This window comes from Barbus barbus (genome assembly GCF_936440315.1).
Source record: "Barbus barbus genome assembly, chromosome: 23".
In the NCBI taxonomy this organism is placed as follows: domain Eukaryota; kingdom Metazoa; phylum Chordata; class Actinopteri; order Cypriniformes; family Cyprinidae; genus Barbus; species Barbus barbus.
This window is the reverse complement of record NC_136751.1, coordinates 7,939,712-7,960,899: the sequence shown is the minus strand read 5'-3', so window position 1 is coordinate 7,960,899 and position 21,188 is coordinate 7,939,712. Positions and strand designations below refer to the sequence as shown.

The window sequence follows — 21,188 nt, the reverse complement described above, 5'->3', positions numbered from 1 at the left end:
AGTTTACCCCAAAATTTAAATTCGATGTTTATCTGCTTACCCCAAGGGCATCCAAGATGTAGGTGACTTTGTTTCTTCAGTAGAACACAAACAAAGATTTTTAACTCAAACAGTTGCAGTCGGTCAGTCATATAATGGCAGTCAATGGTACTCACGGCTTTGAGAGAAAAAAAAACATACACAGACAAAACCAAATTAAACCCTGCGACTCGTGACGATACATTGAGGTCTAAAGACACTAAACGATCGGTCTGTGCAAGAAACTGACCAGCATTTATATCGTTTTTTACCTCTAATCCACCGCACTGTCCTGAGCACGTTCACAACAGCTGGTGCGTGATGCGTCGTCTACTTTTTCTTGCTTTATGGTAGGTTGCAGACTTAAAAGTGCATTACCGCCACCTATCTCTCAAATGGAGATTGTAGTTAGAGTGTCAGTGGTCCATTTGAGAGATAGGTGGAGGTAATGCACCAGGACAGTAGCTTAATTTTTATGACAAATGGGGCGGGGCTGAGAGCAATTGAAGCCAAGCCAAGCCTCGCTTCCATAATCCCACCTCACTTATCATTATAATGATAATTATGTAATTATATACAACTTGCTTCCATCGACAGCACATTCATTCAGATCGTTATTGTTTAGGACTAGTTCGCAACAGCACACTGGCACATGCTAATGTAGTTATCTAAAAGACTCATGACAACACTTGCATGTAAACAGTCAAAAAACATGCAGCATATATATTAGGGCTGGGCGATATATTGCAAGCCATATGCATGCACATTTCGTCAGTAAAGCCGGTTCCTTGATTAGCGCTAAATCTCCATCAGCCGTAGTTCACTGAAAAGCTACGCAATATCGCGTTCATTATCGCTGATATATCGCCTTCGATAATGAACGCGATATTGCGTAGCTTGTCCGTGAACTATGGTTTTTATGATATTTTTGAGCTTGTTCATGTAAATCATATCCATTATGATTGCATGGAAAAGAGCAACATGGACATTTTTAATGGTTGGTTTTTTCCTGTTACATAAATGTCTCTCAAAGAATGTAGTCAGCTGAGATGTGAATGTCATACAGATGAAGAAGTTCATTTAATTGATTCTGTAATCTTCAAGCTCTCACACAAACAGCCACGTGTCCTGTCTAGAATGTGCGGGAGATTATAGTGCGTGTCTGTTTTATGAGTTTATGAATAGCCACAGAAACCAGTGTAATAGGGGTTTTGGACATGCTCAGGATACAGAGGTTTATGGTAAAATCGAATCACTTTGATTGAATCTGACCTCTTTGTCTGTATGAAATTGTGATTGTGATCAACGTGTTTGATTAAAAATGATCCTTGATGGGACAAGTGGAGTGAGGAAAGAGTTGCGACTTCTAAAGTGAAAGCTGAGGGTTAATTCCATAATCTCCGTTTGGTTGTGAACCGATTTACAAATGCTTTGTAAAGTACCCTCTGCCTCCCCCATGTCTCTTTCTTTCTAAATCACAGACACACACAATAATCACATTCCTCTTTTATAGAGGTCATATTGCTCATGTGGTTTTGAATGTTAATTGAGAATATAGTGTGATTATTTTTTTTTTAATTTCTGGTACAGGTTTCCACCAGTAAAATTGAATTCTATCGTTTAACTCTCTTGTGCTATATTTCATTTTTTTTTAGAGTCAAAAATAGTTTTGTGAAGAGCAGATTGATATTATAAGTTTTCCATTGATAACTTCTAGAGAGCGTTTAAACACTGAGCACAAAGACAGTGAATCACTTTAATTCTTAACTGAATTGTTCCGATCATTTTTTTGGACCAGATCAGCTGTTTTATTGGAATCTGGATCTGACACAAAAACTTGTTGGTTCACAGTTGGACGTCACTACTTCTCTCATGAACACACTAAGGAGGACAAGGGACCCTATTTTAACAATCTAAGCACATGGTCTAAAGCGCAAGGCGCAGGTGCACTTGGGGCATGACCGAATCCACTTTTGCTAGTTTCACAACGGGAAAAACGGTTGGCGCACTTGATCCAAAAGGGTTGTCCCTATTCTCTTAATGAGTAATGGTTGTGCCAGATGTGTGATAGGGCCCAAGGGCTGGGGTCAAAATTTTAAGTTAATAATGACTAGACTTTTAGGTTTTTAGGTACTACTTAAAATCATTAGTAATACTAATAATACTTATAACGATGTACATTTTGGGTAAACTATTGCTTTACTATTATCATTATAGGATTGCTACTGATATTTCCGAGACTGCATGCGTGGTGGCAAGAAAAAAATGCAGTGAAAGAATGAGTATGTCTAAATCAGCTTATAAACTTAATATCATGAACATGATACTTGTGAAATGTCATCCAGAGTGAATGACGCGGTCAGGAAATTAGCTTTCACGTGGCTCACGAGGTGAGATTACAGTTGGGTTTCATTGAAACGGTTCAACTGAATTGTGATGTCACATCAGGTGAAGATTAGGTTAATGGAGATAAATCATAGGTGTAGTTCACCTGGTTGAGATTAGCCTCATCTAAACCCTGGTTAAATCCTGTTCCCGGGTTAAATTTTTCTCACGGTTGGACTCAATGCACTTGACATGGACTCACACATTGACTCACTATCAAATGGAGTCTAAAGATTATGCGTTTGGCTGTATATACTAAGCGTTTGCATTAAAACTGGAATATACTCTAGGTTTTAGCATTCATGCTTCTGATGAGACACAGAGATGTTACTATAGCCATTATCTGACATCGTAATTTGCTCTGTATACACTTTAGTGATGTCACTTCCAAAACCTAGCAGTGTGTATGAGCATTTTGTAGTTTTATAAGGAAATCTTCTAGATACATCAGTTCATATGAGTGTGCGTGTGTGTGTTCTTGCAGAACATGCCACATGCTCATGTATTATGTCACATTACAGATGCCCTTTCATTGGTTGCTGGGTCAGGTGCGTGTGTGTATGTCTGTCTCTGTCTGCTGAATCATGTGGTTGTGTCACATGAGGATTATCTCATGTTTTTTTTTCCAGCTGTATTGAAACCACACATTTGCTGTTTTCACACCATCCTGTAATCCTCAATTTTTTGGCATTAAGGGTGATTGTCACAAAGTGTGAATGTGGCCAAGGAGCAAGTTGTGTCTGCAACAGTGACCGTGTTTTTGACTGTGTGTGTGTGTGAGAGAGAGAGAGAGAGAGATTGTGTTAAGATGCTATTTTTACCCTCTCTCCTCCTGTCCCTGTATCTCTGTTGCTAGGAGCTCAGTTCTGGGCTGGTCTCCTCCAGAGATTCAGGTTAAACAAACGAATATGTCACTGCTTCTGTGGATTGTCTGTTGTGTGTTTTGTTTCTGAACCACTTTTTAAATTTGTTAATTATTGCCTTTGTTAATAATGCAAAGCATTGTTTTTCTAATAATTCAACGGCCTGGAGTCAATTATTCTGCTTATGCTAATATCTGCACCTCAAGATATTTTTCAGATAATGTACTTCAAGACATTTGTCAGCTTTTTGGCCTTAAAGGAGCAGTTCACTTCCAGAATTAAAATTTCCTGAAAATTTACTCACCCCCTTTCTTTAGTCGAAAAGAATTTAAAGGGATCATCGGATGCAAAATTCACTTTACATGTTGTTTGAACATAAATGTGTGTTGGAAATGTGTGTACACATCCACCCTATAATGATAAAAATCCACCCAGTGGTTTTTTAAAATCCCCTTTCCTAAATCGGGCTGTTCTGAGAGCCCTGTCAGAATGACATAGTTCTGCACAGGCCCCTCCCACGATAGTTGATTGACACGGCCATCTTACATTAGACCCGCCCTGAGTGAGCTAAGAGCTGTCAGCCATTGTGTCGACTCCGGTGCAGGGAAGACAAGAATGTCTCTGATTAAACAATTGAGGTGTTTTGTTGTTGGATGTAATAATGAGCATAGCAGTCATTATTTACTCCCAACATCTGAGCCACTGAAGACGCAGAGGATTAGCATCACTTTCATTTTTGATCTGCCTAAATGTGTTTATGTTCGCACAAATCATTTGTGATCCAGCTTCATCTACAGAAGAAGTGAGTATAAGTTTTTTTTTTTTTTTAGGAATCTTTGCAAATTGCCTTTCCTAATATGTCAGTTAGCAAGTTTTGTGGCTGAAGTGTATAGTCACCCCACGGAAGAGAGGGGCGGGGCGAGCAGAGCTTATTAGCATTTAAAGTAACATGGACTAGAATGGCTTGCTGAAAACAGAGCTGATTTTGACAGGTTAAAAAGGGTGTTTTTTACACTACCATTGAGACATTTTAACCAAAGTATGTTATAGACTTTTCATTAAGACCCTAAAGAATCATATCGACTTGGCATCCAATGACCCCTTTAAAGGAACACTCCACTTTTTTTGGAAATAGGCTCATTTTCCAAGTCCCCAAGAGTTAAAAAGTTGAGTTTTACCGTTTTTGAATCCATTCAGCTGATCTCCGGATCTGGCGGTAGGACTTTTAGCGCAGCTTAGCATAGATCATTGAATCGGATTAGACCGTTAGCATCTCGCTCAAAAATGACCAAAGAGTTTTGATATTTTTCCTATTTAAAACTTGACACTTCTGTAGTTACATCGTGTACTAAGACCAACGGAAAATGAAATGTTGCGATTTTCTAGGCCGGAATATGAATGCAATCCGCTTAACGGTTCAGTGTTTTCCTTCTAATGGTTTTCTATGGGAAGCCATTTAATGTGAAACTTTGCACATTGCGTTTATATTCTGGCTTCATCCTCTTGCCTGTACAAAATGTACATCATCAATAAGGTGGCCACTGAATCTCACCTTTTAATATCTGCGTTTTACTACATTATTACTTAATGCAATCTGCGCAAAAATAGCTGGCGGTCAGTGGAGCAAAGCTTCGTTTTGCCCGCCAGGTGGGCGTTCCTATAAGGGTGTGACGTCACGTGAAAACTATCAATTGGTACCTTTGACTTTAATATGACTCAGTTTTAAAAATGCATGAGCAGTTTTCTGAGGTGAAGGGCTGGGTGTGCCAGTGTGTCTGTGTGAGCCTCATATACACGAATGAGTTATAATGATGGTGTGGAAAGCTGAACTATATCCCATCTGGCCCGTGTGACTAACTCTGATGTAATCACTGCTGACACAGAGATGCTTAAAACACACACAGAGTGAAAAACGGACCTCACTGACTCACAGCCAATTGACAGAATTGATTGCTATAGCTCATCCATGCTGCTTTATTCTCTTCATATTTTTGTTATCTCTAAAAAAAAGTGTTCCCAAAGTTTTTCTCTTTTAAATAAATATATATTTTTTAAATATTATATATCAGTCTGGAGCTGTGAAATGTGCCGCTGACTTGTCATAAATGCGACTATACAGTACTTTTAATTTTTTTGCTGTTTCTTTGTTTCTTTTCTCATGTTTATTAGGGCCAGTCATTTATGTATAGTAAGGATTATTGGTTGGATCTGGTTGTTCTCTCAGATTAACAGTGCTGGTTGTCTTTTGTTGTCATTAAGGCATTCATACTGTCTCTATTATTATGGATGCAGTTATGTATATTTTAGTCATGAGGCAGATCAGGCAGGATGGCACGTTTAACTAGCATAAAATGGTATTTTCAGCACACACAAAAAAACAGAATATTCAGCAAGATGTTGTATAGCAGGACATGATTGTTTTGATTTGAATGAACTGGATATTATGAAAATATATTTTTTAATCTATATTAATTTACATAACCCTCTGAATATCTTTTGCCTGGTTTGAGTTCCTGTGTCATGTGATTAAATGTTTTAATGTTTTTTTTCACAGTTTGTCTGCATCAGCTGACATGGTTAGCAGCAGAATGTCTTTCTTTCCCACTCCCACTCACATTCCTGTATGATTAATCACAGTGCCTCAAATCTGTGTTAACTAAAAATAAATATTTCATTGAACATTGTGTGAGCGAGAGATATTAACTGATAATTCTGTCTGTGCAGTATGCACGGGTCTGGATCCCGGATGTAGAAGAAGTGTGGAAGTCAGCAGAGCTCACCAAGGACTACAGACAAGGAGATGGATGTCTGCAGCTACAGCTGGAGGATGGAAAGGTCAGTGTGCGTGTGTGTATTAGATTAACAAGTGTTTATAAGCCTCATCAGACTCTTTTCATTAGCATTGCTCACAGTCCGATAAATTTACTAGAGTACTTTATTTTTATTGGGATTGCTCCAAGGGATTGATCCCACAGCCTTTGTGTTGGCTATCCAGCAGATCATTAACCATTAGCTTAAATGTACCACTGCCAGTCACACTGTCCGCATACTATAGACAATCATGTCAACACGAGTTTGTAAAAGCAGTTGGCAATTGCTCTTACAGTAAATGTATTAATACACCCTTAGCAGTCAAGCACATGGAATTACAATGAAAGCATTTAAACTAGGGATGCACGATATGGAATTTTAACCGCTACCGATAACCGATAATTAAGTCCTTCTCACGGCTGATACCGATACCAATAAATTCATATTTTTATATTATAATTTTCATATAATCTGCAGTTTGTGCACCCAGGAGAATACAAAATCTAAGATTCACTGATTAAACTGATATTTTAGTAGCTCTGGCCTAACTATAGCAAACATCAGTCCTGACTCTTCAAATGTTTTTTTATTTTTTGTGTAAGGCACAACAATACTTTGTAACAGAAATGGTTTTACAGAATTATGACAGAACTATGGTTTATCTGCAATCAACAACTCATTAACAACAAATTTATATTCAAATATTTCATGCATAAAGAAATGCATCTATTCAACGTTTTTAGTGCACGAGGATGAGAAAGTTATATAGTCTTTAAACAGTGTTGGGAGTAAGGTGTTACAAAAGTAATGCATTACAGTAACGTATTACTTTTTGCTGTAACGCAGTAATGTAAGGCATTACTAATCAATTTTAGTAATATTTTACATGTTCAGTAACGCTTGCATTACAACACACTTTTAGCCCCCAATTATTATTATTATTATTATATTATTATTATTTTAAATTTAATTTAAAGTCGGGCTCCTACTTTTTTATGTCCCTAGGGCCGGGCTTCAGGCCAATTTTAACGTCATATTTCAGACGCGGGCCGGGCCTCGGGCCTGTTTTAGGCTTCTCCTTATCTTTATATTTTAGACATCCATCAATTATTGATGAAAAAAATTGCCGCGCTGGTGGAAACAACATTAGTCCGTGCCACAACTGTCAAGAGCGACTCGACGGTGTTTAGTGTCCCGCAGCAGCAGCGAGCCGTCAGCACAGATGAAGAGTTCTGCTTCAAATACATGCAATAAAGAAAAAAACCCAGCAAAAGTAATTACCATGAATGTGTCCACGGGAAATAGTAAGGAATCACCATCTCCTGGTTAGATGCAGCTTTAGAGAGAAGTGAATCTTCACGGATAACGATTGTATTAAATAGTTTTTGTTTTCGTTTTTATTTATTTCGTTAAGTAGCAATTTAAAGCTTTCTTTAGATATATTTATCATGTCTGTAAGGCATGTATTTCGGTACATTTTTGTGAACGAACGACAGTCGCGCATCACAGATCAGATTTAATTTATCACCTGAGGAGAGTGAGTCGAGCTGACTGACAAGAGTGAGGTGAAAAAGACAAGACGATGGCAGAAGAGTTTCAAAATGAAATGTAAAAGCGCCTGTTTTAAAAATATTTTTGGATTTTGAAAAGCCTGTTGACCTGCCATTTATCTAAGGTGATACTGGAAGGTCTATTATTTATTTATTTTTTTAAACATTCGTTTCTCATTTAGCCTATTTGGTTCCACAGTATTTACTGATTTTTATTTTATTTAAACTGTGATATTTTTCCCATTATTTAACATCAAGGTGTATGCAGTCCGTGCCTCAACACTTTCCATCTCACTAATAAACGTTCTACGTTTTCTAATTATTTGTTCCTCAGTCTTTACTGATTTTCAGTTTTGTATAGGCCTACCATGCATATTTAAAATTTGTAAGTTATCTGTTATTTTATATTAGGCATATAGCATGGTGCAGTTTTATTTGTTTTGTTAATAAACGTTAGCTATATGTTCTACGTTGTATGTTGTAATTGATGCCGAATTGCCGTTAATTTAAAAGTGAAAATAAAATACGCACGGTGCTTTTACAAGCTATTTAAGCAAAGGAAAGTGAGAGAACTCAAGCAAACGAAAAACAAGCAACTGCTTGACGCCGAATTGCCACTAATTTAAAAGTGAAAATAAAACGCGCACAGAGCTTACAAGCTATTTAAAACCGAAGGAAAGCGAGGAAAAGAGAGAAGACTCAAAGGACGTCCACCCCCCCCCCCCACCCCCCATCCACCGAGGTGATACCGGTAAGGTGTTGACACACGTCGATTAACCAGTGGGAAAATTTCCTCACTGTCACAACCCTACCTGATGCCTCTTTTCCTCCTTTCGGAATACTTGCTGAACATGCTTTGGAAATAGCAATGGCATTGTCCTCCTCTGCCACCGAGAAAAACTTCTAGACCGCCGAAGACATGTTCGCAAATGATGACGTAATGAGCACAAGACATGCTGAGAGTCACTGCAGTTTAAAGCTGCAATCACTTGCACTCGGAAAGAAGATGAATCTCAGATAAATCTCAGTAAATCAATAAGACTGATTGATTTACCAGCAAGCATACTTTATCGGATCTAGTTATCGGATTTAATTTATTTATCGGAGCAATAAAAATGACGTAATTTTCGCTCATATCGGTCGATAATTTATCGGCCCGATAAATATCGTGCATCCCTAATTTAAACATTACATTTGTTAATATGAGATAAATGCAGAATGGGATGGGAGATGGGGGGGGGGGGGGGGGGGGTTGTTAATGTTGACTAATAGAAATATCATGTCAAATTCTGGCTTCAGACAAAACAAGCCAATAACATTTTATTAATTAGGCTACTTTATTACTTTTTACATCAAGACTTCACATTGGTCATTTTAGTAGCATGAAAAACAAAACATCTATTTAAACTGAGCATAATTTATATAAAAAAAAGCGAGCAAAGAACACTGAAACGGTCCATGATTCAGACTAATGTAAGTTATGCACTTTCACAGAAACTCCCATTATAATCACTAAAGCTGTATACATTGCAAAATTAATCTTACTTGCATCATTTCTGCACTTTGTTGTTTATAATGATGAGAGAATTTGAAAATGCAAATTCAGAATTCAGTTAGTGAGCATGCACACTAAACGTGACAAACCAAAACACCTCTGATTGATTGGTTATCCTTTTCAATGCTGCGGATAAGGAATCTATGCAACATAGAAATCTAATGCAATTGACACATTTCATTAATTTTCACATTTATCTTTAATTGTAACAGCCATAATAGATTTAATTTGTGCAGGGGCAGTTTTGCCCCCTTATCTTGAATTTGCAGGGTATTTTTGGTGCCATTTTTGTTTCAATCCCCATTAATTTCTGAGCCTGCTTTGCAGTCATTTCTATTAATGTGGTGTATTTATCTGATGACTTTATTAGCTCATTGCGCTGAATTCCAATCCATCTCTAAACTCTAAATAAAGATTCAGAGAACTAGTTAATGTGTTATTTAAAAAAGGCAGTCGTGTTGTTTCAAATCAATTTAATTTGTATATATCAGTGGATTTGTTTATTTCAGAGGAGATGTTTTGCGGATTTCCATATGATGATAGCCTCAGAGGTTGGTAATGTCAAATTACATTGATTATCTTTTGGCTTGTGACCGATCCCAACAAGCCATGTTTGAAAATGCTGAAACGTGAATGAGTTTTTCAGTCTGTTTCTCACAAAAACCGATGGCCTGACTTCAGATGATGCTGGTTTCCTTTTAAAACCCACACTGTCGTATAATTTGTTGTGCTGTGAATTGTGTTATTCAGGAACTGGAGTACAAATTGGACCCCAAGACAAACAACTTACCACACCTCCGTAACCCTGATATCCTGGTGGGAGAAAATGACCTGACAGCTCTCAGTTACCTTCATGAGCCCGCTGTGTTACACAATCTGAAAGTGCGCTTCATTGATTCCAAACTCATCTACACATACTGCGGTAAACACACACACACACAAACGCACATACAAAACACATACACTTAATTTGTCTAGAATTACTGAGCTCTAATTATTAATTTTTTTTCGTTTGACCCAGGTATTGTTCTAGTTGCTATAAACCCATATGAGACCCTACCCATCTATGGAACTGACATCATTAATGCATACAGTGGGCAGAATATGGGTGACATGGACCCTCACATCTTCGCTGTGGCAGAAGAAGCTTACAAACAGATGGCCAGGTGGGGTTGAGCAAGTTAAAGTTAATTAAAGAGGGCATAACACACACAGTTTCAACCAATCTCATGTTAATCTTGAGTACCTATAGAGTAGAACTGCATCCTTCATATCTCCAAAAAGTTTTTAGTTTTATCATATTTATAAAAGAAAGATACAGCTTTACAATTCTCTCCGAAAAAAGCAGAGTTCCTGGAGGCGCGCCGTGGCCGGAGCTAAAGAGTGACGAGCACTTGCGCTGATCGCCAACAAAACAGAGACATTTGATGCCGTTTCACTTACTTTCTGCAGTTCTGAATCATGACCACGATCTTTTATAGCTGGGACTGCTCCATCTTTCAGTATCAAACTGAAAATCCAGCATTGAACTGCATTGAACAAATCCAGCATTGAACTGGGCCTTGTTTATAAAATGTTCGTCAACAAACACACTTGTGAAACTCCGTTGCTGCTCCGAAAAAACAAACTGCATCCACTGTTCATGTAACGCTGGGTTCTTTTGGGAAGCTGAGCAAGGTTAACTTTCCCTTGCAACCAAAATAACACTTCTTTAGAAACATTCTTCCCTAGCGAGTCCTGTGCAGTGCTGCCGAATGAAGTGCGTTGATGGGCGCGCTCTCGCGCTGGTCGAAGTTTGCACGGGCACGCTCTTCCGGGAGAAATGCCCATATAACGAGTTCCACCATTGTTTACGTCAGCAAGAGCCATGATTGAAAAAAAACTTCATGAAACTTGTACGAACCTGGAAGTAAGATTTTTGACACTGAAATTCTGTCATACTACCAAATCGTTTTTTTAAACTTTGGCCATGCTTAGCATGAGAATCCAACTCTTTAACAGTGTAAACAACTCCGAATGCATGAAACTGCATTGTACCTCCCCTTTAAACTATCTCTACTTGGCAGCTACCTGAAAAAGGCCCGAATATACTCATTTTTTATTTTTTGCTTGGGGGTAAAAACATGTTTAAGGATTCCTTAAAGGGATAGTTCACCCAAAAATGAAAATTCTGTCATTAATTACTTACCCTCATGTCGTTCCAAACCTGTAAGACCTTCGTTCATCTTTGAAACACAAATTAAGGTATTTTTGATGAATTCCGAGAGCTCTCTGGCCCTCCCATAGACAGCATGGATCCTAACACGGTCATGATCCAAAAACGTAGTAAGGACATCGTTAAAATAATCCACGCGACATCAGTGGTTCAACCGTAATTTTACAAAGCTATGATAATACTTTTTGTGCGCAAAGAAAACAAAAATAACGACTTTCAACAATTCGTCTCCTCCACATCACCCTGGCACCATCACAGACGTAAACAACGTATGCAAGGTAACGTAAACAACGCGGATCCGTTGTTTACGTTCAGATCAAAGCGTAAACAACATATTCCCATACGGTGCTTCTGACACAGAACAGCATATGTCATTTGAAACTTCATTTTCAGCTGTAAGGCAGCTCCCCAGTATGTTCATGTTTTTACTTGTTTCTGTATTTATCATAGAACAACTGCAGTTTGAGCCTCTGAGTATTGTGATCCAAACAATAATGAATAAATAAAGAATGTTAGACCACCATTGAGTTTCATTGTGTGGACAAAAAAAAACCTTGGAACATTTTGCATAGTATCTTTTTTTTTGTGCTCCACCGAAGAAAGCCATACAGGTTTGGAATGACACAAGTATAGTATGTTCAATGAAATTGTGCTTGCATTGCATTAGCAAAGCATTCACGTTTGCATAGAGTATGTCTCTGGATTATGTATCTGTATGTCTCTGTCTGTTGTCAAGTGTGTGAGTATATGCTGTACTGCTCAATCTGAAGAGAAGGTTTGTAGGTCAGGATGTTGCTCGCTGTAGCCCAGCCAAAAATAGACCTGCCACGGTAATGTTTCTTGCGCTCATTTTCTTGGGTCTCGCTTCTTCTCAATGCAGCTGCAATGTTTTCCACAACTGGACCTGTCTGTCTGACATTTTCATTGATCAATGGATGCAATGGATGTGTTGCAGCAAAAGCTAGTTTAAGTGGAGCATCATTTCCTCAAAGCTTTGTGTGTTTCCTCAGTCCTACAACCCCAGAACACCATAGGAACTACTCACAGCACTTAGCAGCTGAGTGACAACCATCCAGAAACCCTAGTAACCCCCAGCAATGCCCTATCATTGTGTAGGAACAGCTTTAAAGCAATAGTTTTAGGCCACGTTCACACAGCAGCAGAATACGGTTGTCAGTCCTGTATTTGAGTCCTTAATATGGTTACGTTCACACACAGTACAGTTATTTACGGGCGTGACAACCGCATTCTGTAACTGAACTCACACCTGTAAATTTTCAGGACTCACAACCGCTTTTTCGGAACACGCGCTGTGTGAACGGAACAGGACTGGACACGTCATACAGTGCGAGAGAGAGCCGCTCTGCCGCATAAGCGCGCGTCTACCGTGAGGTGCGTGTTTTCATGTGTTTTCGGTAACTTACAGTGACGGAGAAATGAGCTGCGTGTCATCTGAAGGTTTTAGATCCAGTCAGTTTTCCACCGGAGCCGCTCCCGTCAGTTTTGTGTTCTGCGCGCGTCCGCGCGATTCAAATGCTCCGCTGTCCACCCAAATTTAAAAGCTGCTGTCAGTTAATGAAGATTTGACGAAGAACTCGCGGCTCCATTGGGGACTTGTCGTGTCAGAAAGTCTTTCAGTTTTATGGACGTTGTCATCTTCAATTTTACTTTGGTCACTGTCGCTATGGTTACTGGTAAGGAATACGGGCTTGACTCCCGTTGCACGTTCATACAGACAGTATTCTAAACACAACTGTAAGCTGCTGTGTGAACGAGACATTTCGAGACTCACACCTGGAAAGAAAATGCAGTTGTCAATCCCAAAAACTGACAGTGTGTGAACGTAGCCTTAGATGGACAAACACCACTCACATTTTCTTCTTCTTCAAAAAAAGTTAAACTTATTATTTTTTTCCTTGCATTTATCTTGTATTTTTTTCCACATCATTCAGGGATGAGAGGAATCAGTCCATCATTGTGAGCGGAGAATCCGGAGCAGGGAAAACTGTTTCAGCCAAATACGCCATGCGTTACTTTGCTACGGTCAGTGGCTCTGCCAGCGAAGCCAATGTGGAAGTAAAAGTTCTGGCATCCAACCCTATCATGGAGGTGAGTTTTTCCTGCATCACTAGATCAGAGCGCCATTCTGGACTCAGTACTGAGACTTGGGCTGTTTGTTTTTATGAAGGGCTTTAATAATACAGACATTCATATCTCAGAGAGCCAAACCCCTTGGGCTAAGAGACTAAGAGCTCACTGGCTGAGTGTCTTGTTCAGAGCGTTATATTTGCCCTTTACTGCATGGTCTTCACCTCCCCAGGGCTCATTTCCTTCGGAACAGCATCAGAGAGAGTGTGTATGTGTGTGTGTGTATGAGTACTACTCACATTTTTATTAGTTTAAATTTAGTGTTAGCATGAAAGCTCATATGACCTTCTGTGCTGTCCTCAACTCATATTATTTTTCAGCATACTTAAAGACATACACAGAAACTACCTCAATAAACTTTAGCAAGCTAAAGCATCATAGGAACTCCAGATGTGAATGCATATAACTGATTATTTTGTTTTTATGGCAGTATTCCATATATCGTTCACAGACAAAAGCAGAAAACGTGCTGATTAAACAGTCAATTTATTCATTCCATACTGAAAAGTACTAATACAAATAATTTCTAAATATTACAAATGGGCTGTTGTACCTCTTTTATGTGTGATATGCAAAACAAGTTTCAACTTATTAGAATATGGTACAAATGGGCTAAAGGCACACTTTAAATATAATATAAATGTAATGAAAACAGTTACTCACACTTGTGTGTTGCGACATTACTGTCGAATCCAATATAGTCAGCACAACATTGTCTTTTAGTTCCAATCTTTTTGAAAATCCTGCATCTAATTATGCTTTGTTTGTTAACAAATCAGTGGTAAAAGTTACCAAAGGACCAAGTTCTCACTTCATTAAAAATAAAGTTCATCCAATCTTTCCTAATGTTGGGATCAGAAGGAAGGCAATGCAAAGTTTTTCCACAACTTGGCACTGCACAGTGTCTTGTTGTCTTGGGAGCCATCTTTATTGTTTGGTTTCTGCATAGACTTGCACGTTCACCTCTCTCATAAACACTACATGCACAAATCGGTGGGCGGGGCTAAACAGGCAGTGATGTAGAAGCAGACGTTGATCTTCTTCTGTGGAGGCGATGTTTAGCCACATTATTACATCATAGAGTAGAACATTCCAAAAGCTGTCATTTTGGCAGACTGGCTTCAATATAAGCTATTTTTAGATTAACAAGAAAGTTTTGAGTTCTGAAACTTACAGGATGTTTTTATTATGTCTTAAATGTCAAAAGGTCAAGGGCATTTTGGTTTCCTAGTTCATGACTCCTTTAAGGAAAATCTGGCTTTCGCTACCCCCATAATATATGATTGCTGAAACAATGTGTATTGTCTTATTGAGCATTGATGGAGCAATACATTTTATGGTAAAATAAATAATAAAAGTATATATATTTATTTATTTATTTATTTATTACACATCATATAAATGCCTGAGGTGGTACAAATACTTAAGCTAAAATAATTATTTTCATAATATCAAAACAATTACTTCAGCAAAGTTTGTATCATATTATCATTAAGTTTCATGTTGTATGATCTAAGCTTTAGTCAGATTTAATGAATTTGTGCCTTATAAGGATGCTGCTCATTCAGAAGCTCGCTACTTGCTGATTCTGATAGTGCTCATCACCAGGTTTCTGCTCTGTGGGGGAGGCGGTATCAACTTCCTGACCTGCTGTAGAGACCCAGAACTGCAACACTGTGTGTTGTCTCCCACACACATGATCTTGCTGTCCCTGTGTTTTTTAATCAGTAATCTCTCAGTGCGCTCCTTAAACGTTTAACCCTGTCCTTTTCTATCGAAAAAAACCCAAAGAAACTCATAGGTCAGTCTAAAATTACACTCAAACTGATGTCTTTTCTCTTCTCATTTCTAGTCCATTGGTAACGCCAAGACCACCAGGAATGACAATAGCAGTCGTTTTGGGAAATATATTGAGATTGGCTTTGATAAGAAGTATCACATCGTTGGTGCGAATATGAGGACATATCTGTTGGAGAAATCACGTGTCGTTTTTCAGGTAAGGAACAAGCATGCATATACATATACATATGCATATATATTATATAAAAGCCCATTTTCCACTCTCTCTCTGGCATTTAAAATTAAACAGGCTGTTTGCTACTGTACCTTTAAAACTTGATTTATGTCCGGATTGATTAAATGAGTAGTTGTGCCTTTGATATAATATGTGGAATTAAATACTATTGATATATAAATTTGGGTGGTCATATGTTAATATATTGTCAATTTCTGAGTTGTTTTTTAGTGTTTTTTTTTTTCTTTTAATAGACTGGGGGAGGGGAATTTTGAATGAATGGTAGGGCTCTTTTTCATTTCAAAAGAGCAAAGCAAATCCATTCAACAAAGGTACAAATATATGAATGTTTAAAAATCAATTTAGAATATGGTAGTGGGAAGATCATGGAAATCTCTGTGCCTTTCAGATGTAAATGCTGATTTCTCTCTTTGCCCTCATATGTGATTTTCCATGCCAGTTTGTTTTCCCTCTGGAATATTGAATGAATGTGTGGTTTCTTCTGTTGAGTCTTATACTAAAAGCCTGCAGTGTTTCAGAATTACCACCAGATGTTATCAAACACGTAATGATCCCAAGATTAACTGTGCACTTTTAAAAGTTTGTAATGGTTTTTAATATGTTCAAAAAGGTTGTGTATGCAAAACACATCAGATTCAAGACAGGGCTTTGTAAGTCATGCAATAGCTCTATATAAGGAATAAATCATCACACCATAGCTCGTCCCAAGAAATACGACAGAGGTTTGACATCATTAATGATTAATCATGAGACATGTAAGAACAAATGGCATGTGGTAGGAACTGGGTATTGACATAAATTTCACGATTCAATTCCAATTCACAAGCTTGCGATTTAATTCAGTTCTGATCTAGATTTGATTTGATATTGATTCATTTGGATACATCAGGTAATGTAACATTTTTCTCAAACAAAATACAAATCTCTCTCAAATAATGCTGTAAATCAATCAACTCCTCAAATCTGGCCCATGAGATCTACCTTCCTGCAGAATTTAGCTCTAATCCTAATCAAACACACCTGAGCATGTTAATTAATGACTATGCTTACATGCGCATGAATAATGCGATTATTTCCAATAATCAGAGTAAGGACTTAATCGCATTGATGTTTACATGTCAAGAGCAAAGCTCTTCACTCCCGTTTACATGCAATTTCCATTATTCTTATTATTCGCTAAGAATTGTGGTTATTTTTTTTACTGCCATGATTCACATTCCCCACTGCACAACACAAATTATGGACTCAGAAAGAGCAGGTGTGTTACTGGCCGCTGTTTTAATTTATTTTCGTCTAATGCAAAACACTTTTGTATGGTTGTAGCCTATTCCATGCTTTTTTGGCGCCATAGAAATGCTATGGCAATTTGCCTACGCTGCCGTTGCGTTCTACTCGCCATTTCTGGATGAAGGAACAGAGACTGGCAGCAGTGGGTTGTGTTTTCCCCAGATAGGCGATGCATTCTTTCCCTCCATCGTTTTTAATCTGCGTATTATTACAGGTGCGCGTCACATCATTCATGTATATCACGAGCACATGCGCACTTTGGTCAGAGCGGCAATACTGCAATTAAGGTGTTTACATGCCTGTATATTTCGATTAAAATCAGCATGTTAATACGATTATGCTTGCTGCGATTATGAGCTTAATCGCATTATTTAAATCAAAGTATTGCATTTACATGAGGTAAAGATTAATCGCAATATTGCCAAAATCTCATTATAATCGCATTAAGAGGGTGCATGTAAACGCACTCAATGTCTTCAGGGTCATTAGAAAATCACAGGTAGGTGAGTTTGATCAGGGTTGAATATGTAGCAAAATGCTCCTCTCTAGACTCCATTAATCTAGATAACTATCAAGCTTTGACTATTGAAAGTCTTTTCTGAGGAAAATGTAACATTGTCATATTGTTTACAAGCTGTTTTATTGACGTCTTTTCATGGTTGAAGCACTGATTGATCGATTATATAAGACATGGTACATTTCAGTAAGTTGTACCATATCTTTCGGCCTTCTGATGTTCATTCATGTTTATTTTGTGCTATAATTAGTAATAAAGCAAAAGAGATGAAATGTGTTAAAATGTGAAAAGTGTTGCCACTTGAACTACAGTTGGCATGCCCCTAATAGTTGACCAATCCTTAGTCGACCAGAAGAGGCTTGCACGACCAAAAGTTTATTAGTCACTTAGTCGCAGAAAAAAATAAAATAAACAAATCCACAGCCAAAGTCGCGCAGTCCGTGACAGAGAGGCTAATCTATGGTAATACAGTACATCGGGCAGGACATCCAAACACTCGCCTATCATTCATCGTCCTCAAATATGACTTATCATCTGAAATATATAAGTATTAGCAACTTTACATGGCCGCTCAATCTAATGTTATCCTAGAGAAATGTGTGCGATGTGTGCGGAGTGTGGAAGCTGAACAGTAGTGATCACTGCAGGACAGATGAAGGCACCAGTGCGCTCACTTACTCCTAAAATACCCTGTCATTTTTGTTCATACAGATAAGAGTGCTGCATCTTTCAAATGTGTAAAGACTGTTTATTTGTGTGCACTCACAATACCTCGCTTTTGTAAAATAATGAAAGCAAACATGATGCGCTCTCTGCCGTCTTGGTCTCTGTGAACTTGAGAACGAAACTCCATAAAGACATAAAAAATATATTTATATAGAGTGAAATGTCTACTTTCAAATGAAACAATTCAAATGGAAAACAAATTCTCAGATTATGTAATTGCTAGAACGTTGTTTATTGTTAGAATTTTTTGTGAAATTGACAGAGTTGGTAAGACTTTCTTTCATATCAAACAAATAAAGCTTATTGCAAATTATTGGACGTGAGATCAGTTTAATTTCATCAAAATTATAATTTATTACAATTGCGAAACCAATATTGTCAATTCAGCTCTAACATGTGGGACCATGGACCTCAAACTTTGCACGATGTGTCTTCAGGCACTAGGAATGTACATAGCAAAAATGAGTTTTGAGGGATACAATGAAAGGTTTTCAAAACAATTGCATGACTTCTGTACACTTGGAATATAGTGCACATGTTGTATGAACTACTAAAAACAGTGACTTGAAACAAAATAAAGATGAGGTAATCATCACGTTACAGAATTGTTACCTTTTGGGTGAGCTATTGCTGTAAATTAGATCTACCCTTTATGTAGTGTTTGCACATTGTGTAGTGTCATTATCATTCAGAAAAAGGAAAGACTGAATCGGCAATCCTGCAATATGCATTCAGACTAGAAATTGAAACCGCTTCGAGGAATGGCATAAGACAGTGTACACATACAGGAGCAACCAGCCCGCCACACCCTCTGAAGCACACCGCACTTCCTGCTTATGTCAGCTCTAATTTGAACTCCTCTCAGATACCTCAGGGATTTAATTCACAGGGCTATTTTCATTCCTTGAAGGCTCCTGTGTCCTTCTACACTTTCAAGTCTCCATAGTGAAGTTGTCAACTGATATTATTCTGCCTTCTTGGAGACCTTCTTTTAGCCAAATTTCTTCACAGAGAACACACTTCCAGAATGCACTAATAAGCTCAACAATAAGCTCAAAGATGCTGGATAAAGTGAGAAAAAATGTTGATTAAAAATATACAGTTTTAAAAATATTGATACAAAGAGTTAAGGCGAATTTAAAATTGAATTAAATTATAGTAAGTTTTAATTACAGCCATTATTTAAATGTTTATATTTCAACAATGAATTGATATATAATTAATAATTTCTGACATAGAAAGATTAAAACAGGACAGGAATGAGGAAAATGGAGTTAAACATGTCTGTTCAGTGTTATGTAACAGACTCTTACAGACGACTGTTGTGCTTCAGGGAATTCCAGATGAGTTAAGTACAGTGGTGTGAAAAAGTGTCTGCCCCCTTCCTGATTTTTTATTTTTTTTGCATGTTTGTCACACTTTAATATTTCAGATCATCAAACAAATGTAAATATTAATCAAAGATAACACAAGTAAACACAACATGCAGTTTTTGAATGAAGTTTTTTATTATGAAGGGAAAACAAAACCCAAACCCACATGGCCCTGTGTGAAAAACTGCTTGCCCCCTAAACCTAATAACTGGTTGGGCCACCCTTAGCAGCAACAACTGCAACCAAGCGTTTGCGATAACTTACAATGAGTCTGTTACAGCGCTGCGGAGGAATTTTGGTCCCCTCATCTTGGCAGAATTGTTGTAATTCAGCCACATTGGAGGGTTTTTGAGCATGAACCGCCTTTTTAAGGTCATGCCACAGCATCTCAATAGGATTCAGGTCAGGTCTTTGACTAGGCCACTCCAAAGTCTTCATTTAGTTTTTCTTCAGCCATTCAGAGGTGGATTTGCTGGTGTGTTTTGGATCATTGTCCTGCTGCAGAACCCAAGTTCGCTTCAGCTTGAGGTCACGAACAGATGGCCGGACATTGTCCTTCAGGATTTTTTGGTAGACAGCTGAATTCATGGTTCCATTTATCACAGCAAGTCTGGTGCAAACACTTTTTCACACCACTGTATGTGTGATTGTGTAAGATGCAGAATTTAAGTAGATATACTTTATGCAAGTATGTAAATGCAAACTTGAATGCTATTTTGCGAGCTTGTTCTAGAGTACATAATTAAAATGCATTAAATGTGACAGTAACGTGTTTTATCACTTTTGAGCATGCTGTTTCATCACAAAAACCTACATCTTATTCACTGATCACCTACAGTCTGCACTGGTATTGTGCCATATATTTAAATTATGTCATTAGCCTTCTTTTCAGTGTGAATGCTCATTTCTATAAAATTGGGTTTATTTTAGATATATTATTCACAGAAGTCAGTGTTTTTTGCCTGGCAAGTTTACTTTTGAGCATCAAATGATAATCTTTAAAAAAAATACACTTAATGAATTCACTTGTATTTTCCTCCTAAAATTTTAATTTTGATGGTTCAGTTTGGTGGGACAAAGAGCCAGAGTTATGGATTTGTATTATTTATGGAAAATGTCTTTATGGGTTCTGAGGCTGGATTCATGAAGTCAAGTCAGCTTTATTTATACAGCGCTTTTAACAATACAGATTGTGTCAAATCACTTAACATTATCAAATTGGAGGACAGAGTGTCAGCAATGTTTAAAAATAAACTGAAACACTCAATTTTCAGTTAAAGGTATTTCATTATTGAATTCAGAGATGTCATTGTCTAGATCAGTTTAGTTTAAATAGTATCTGCGAAATCAAATTGACAATAATCGATAGAAATTAAGTGTCCCCAACTGAGCAAGCCAGAGGCGACAGCTCTGTGACAGAATGGAGAAAAAAAAAACCTTGGGAGAAACCAGGCTCAGTCAGGGGGCCAGTTCTCCTCTGGCCAGGAGATAATTGTTTATTTATTGTTTACTTATTGTTTTAATTCAAATTTTAAATGTATAAATATATTTATTTCTGTTTTATATAGTTGCAATTTCTAACAATAATAGTATTATGTAGTTAGACATTTTATTATATTTTTTAGTTATTTTCTTTTATTTTTAGTGTTATTGTATTTAAGTCGAGGTCTTCACTGGGGATATGTCCCCGGGGCTCACCCAGGTG

At 37.7% G+C, this 21,188-nt stretch overlaps 1 protein-coding gene across 1 annotated transcript in view; it reads left to right on the top strand.

Moving 5' to 3' along the window:
* The window catches only part of LOC306843106 (unconventional myosin-Va-like), a 70,980-nt gene that overhangs the window by 5,291 nt on the left and 44,501 nt on the right, over window positions 1-21,188 (top strand). Inside the window, exons 2-6 of the mRNA XM_079374376.1 lie at window positions 5,991-6,101; window positions 9,933-10,104; window positions 10,204-10,348; window positions 13,350-13,506; window positions 15,398-15,541. Coding sequence (XP_079230502.1) covers window positions 5,991-6,101; window positions 9,933-10,104; window positions 10,204-10,348; window positions 13,350-13,506; window positions 15,398-15,541 — 729 coding nt within the window. The remainder of the gene's footprint in view (window positions 1-5,990; window positions 6,102-9,932; window positions 10,105-10,203; window positions 10,349-13,349; window positions 13,507-15,397; window positions 15,542-21,188) is intronic.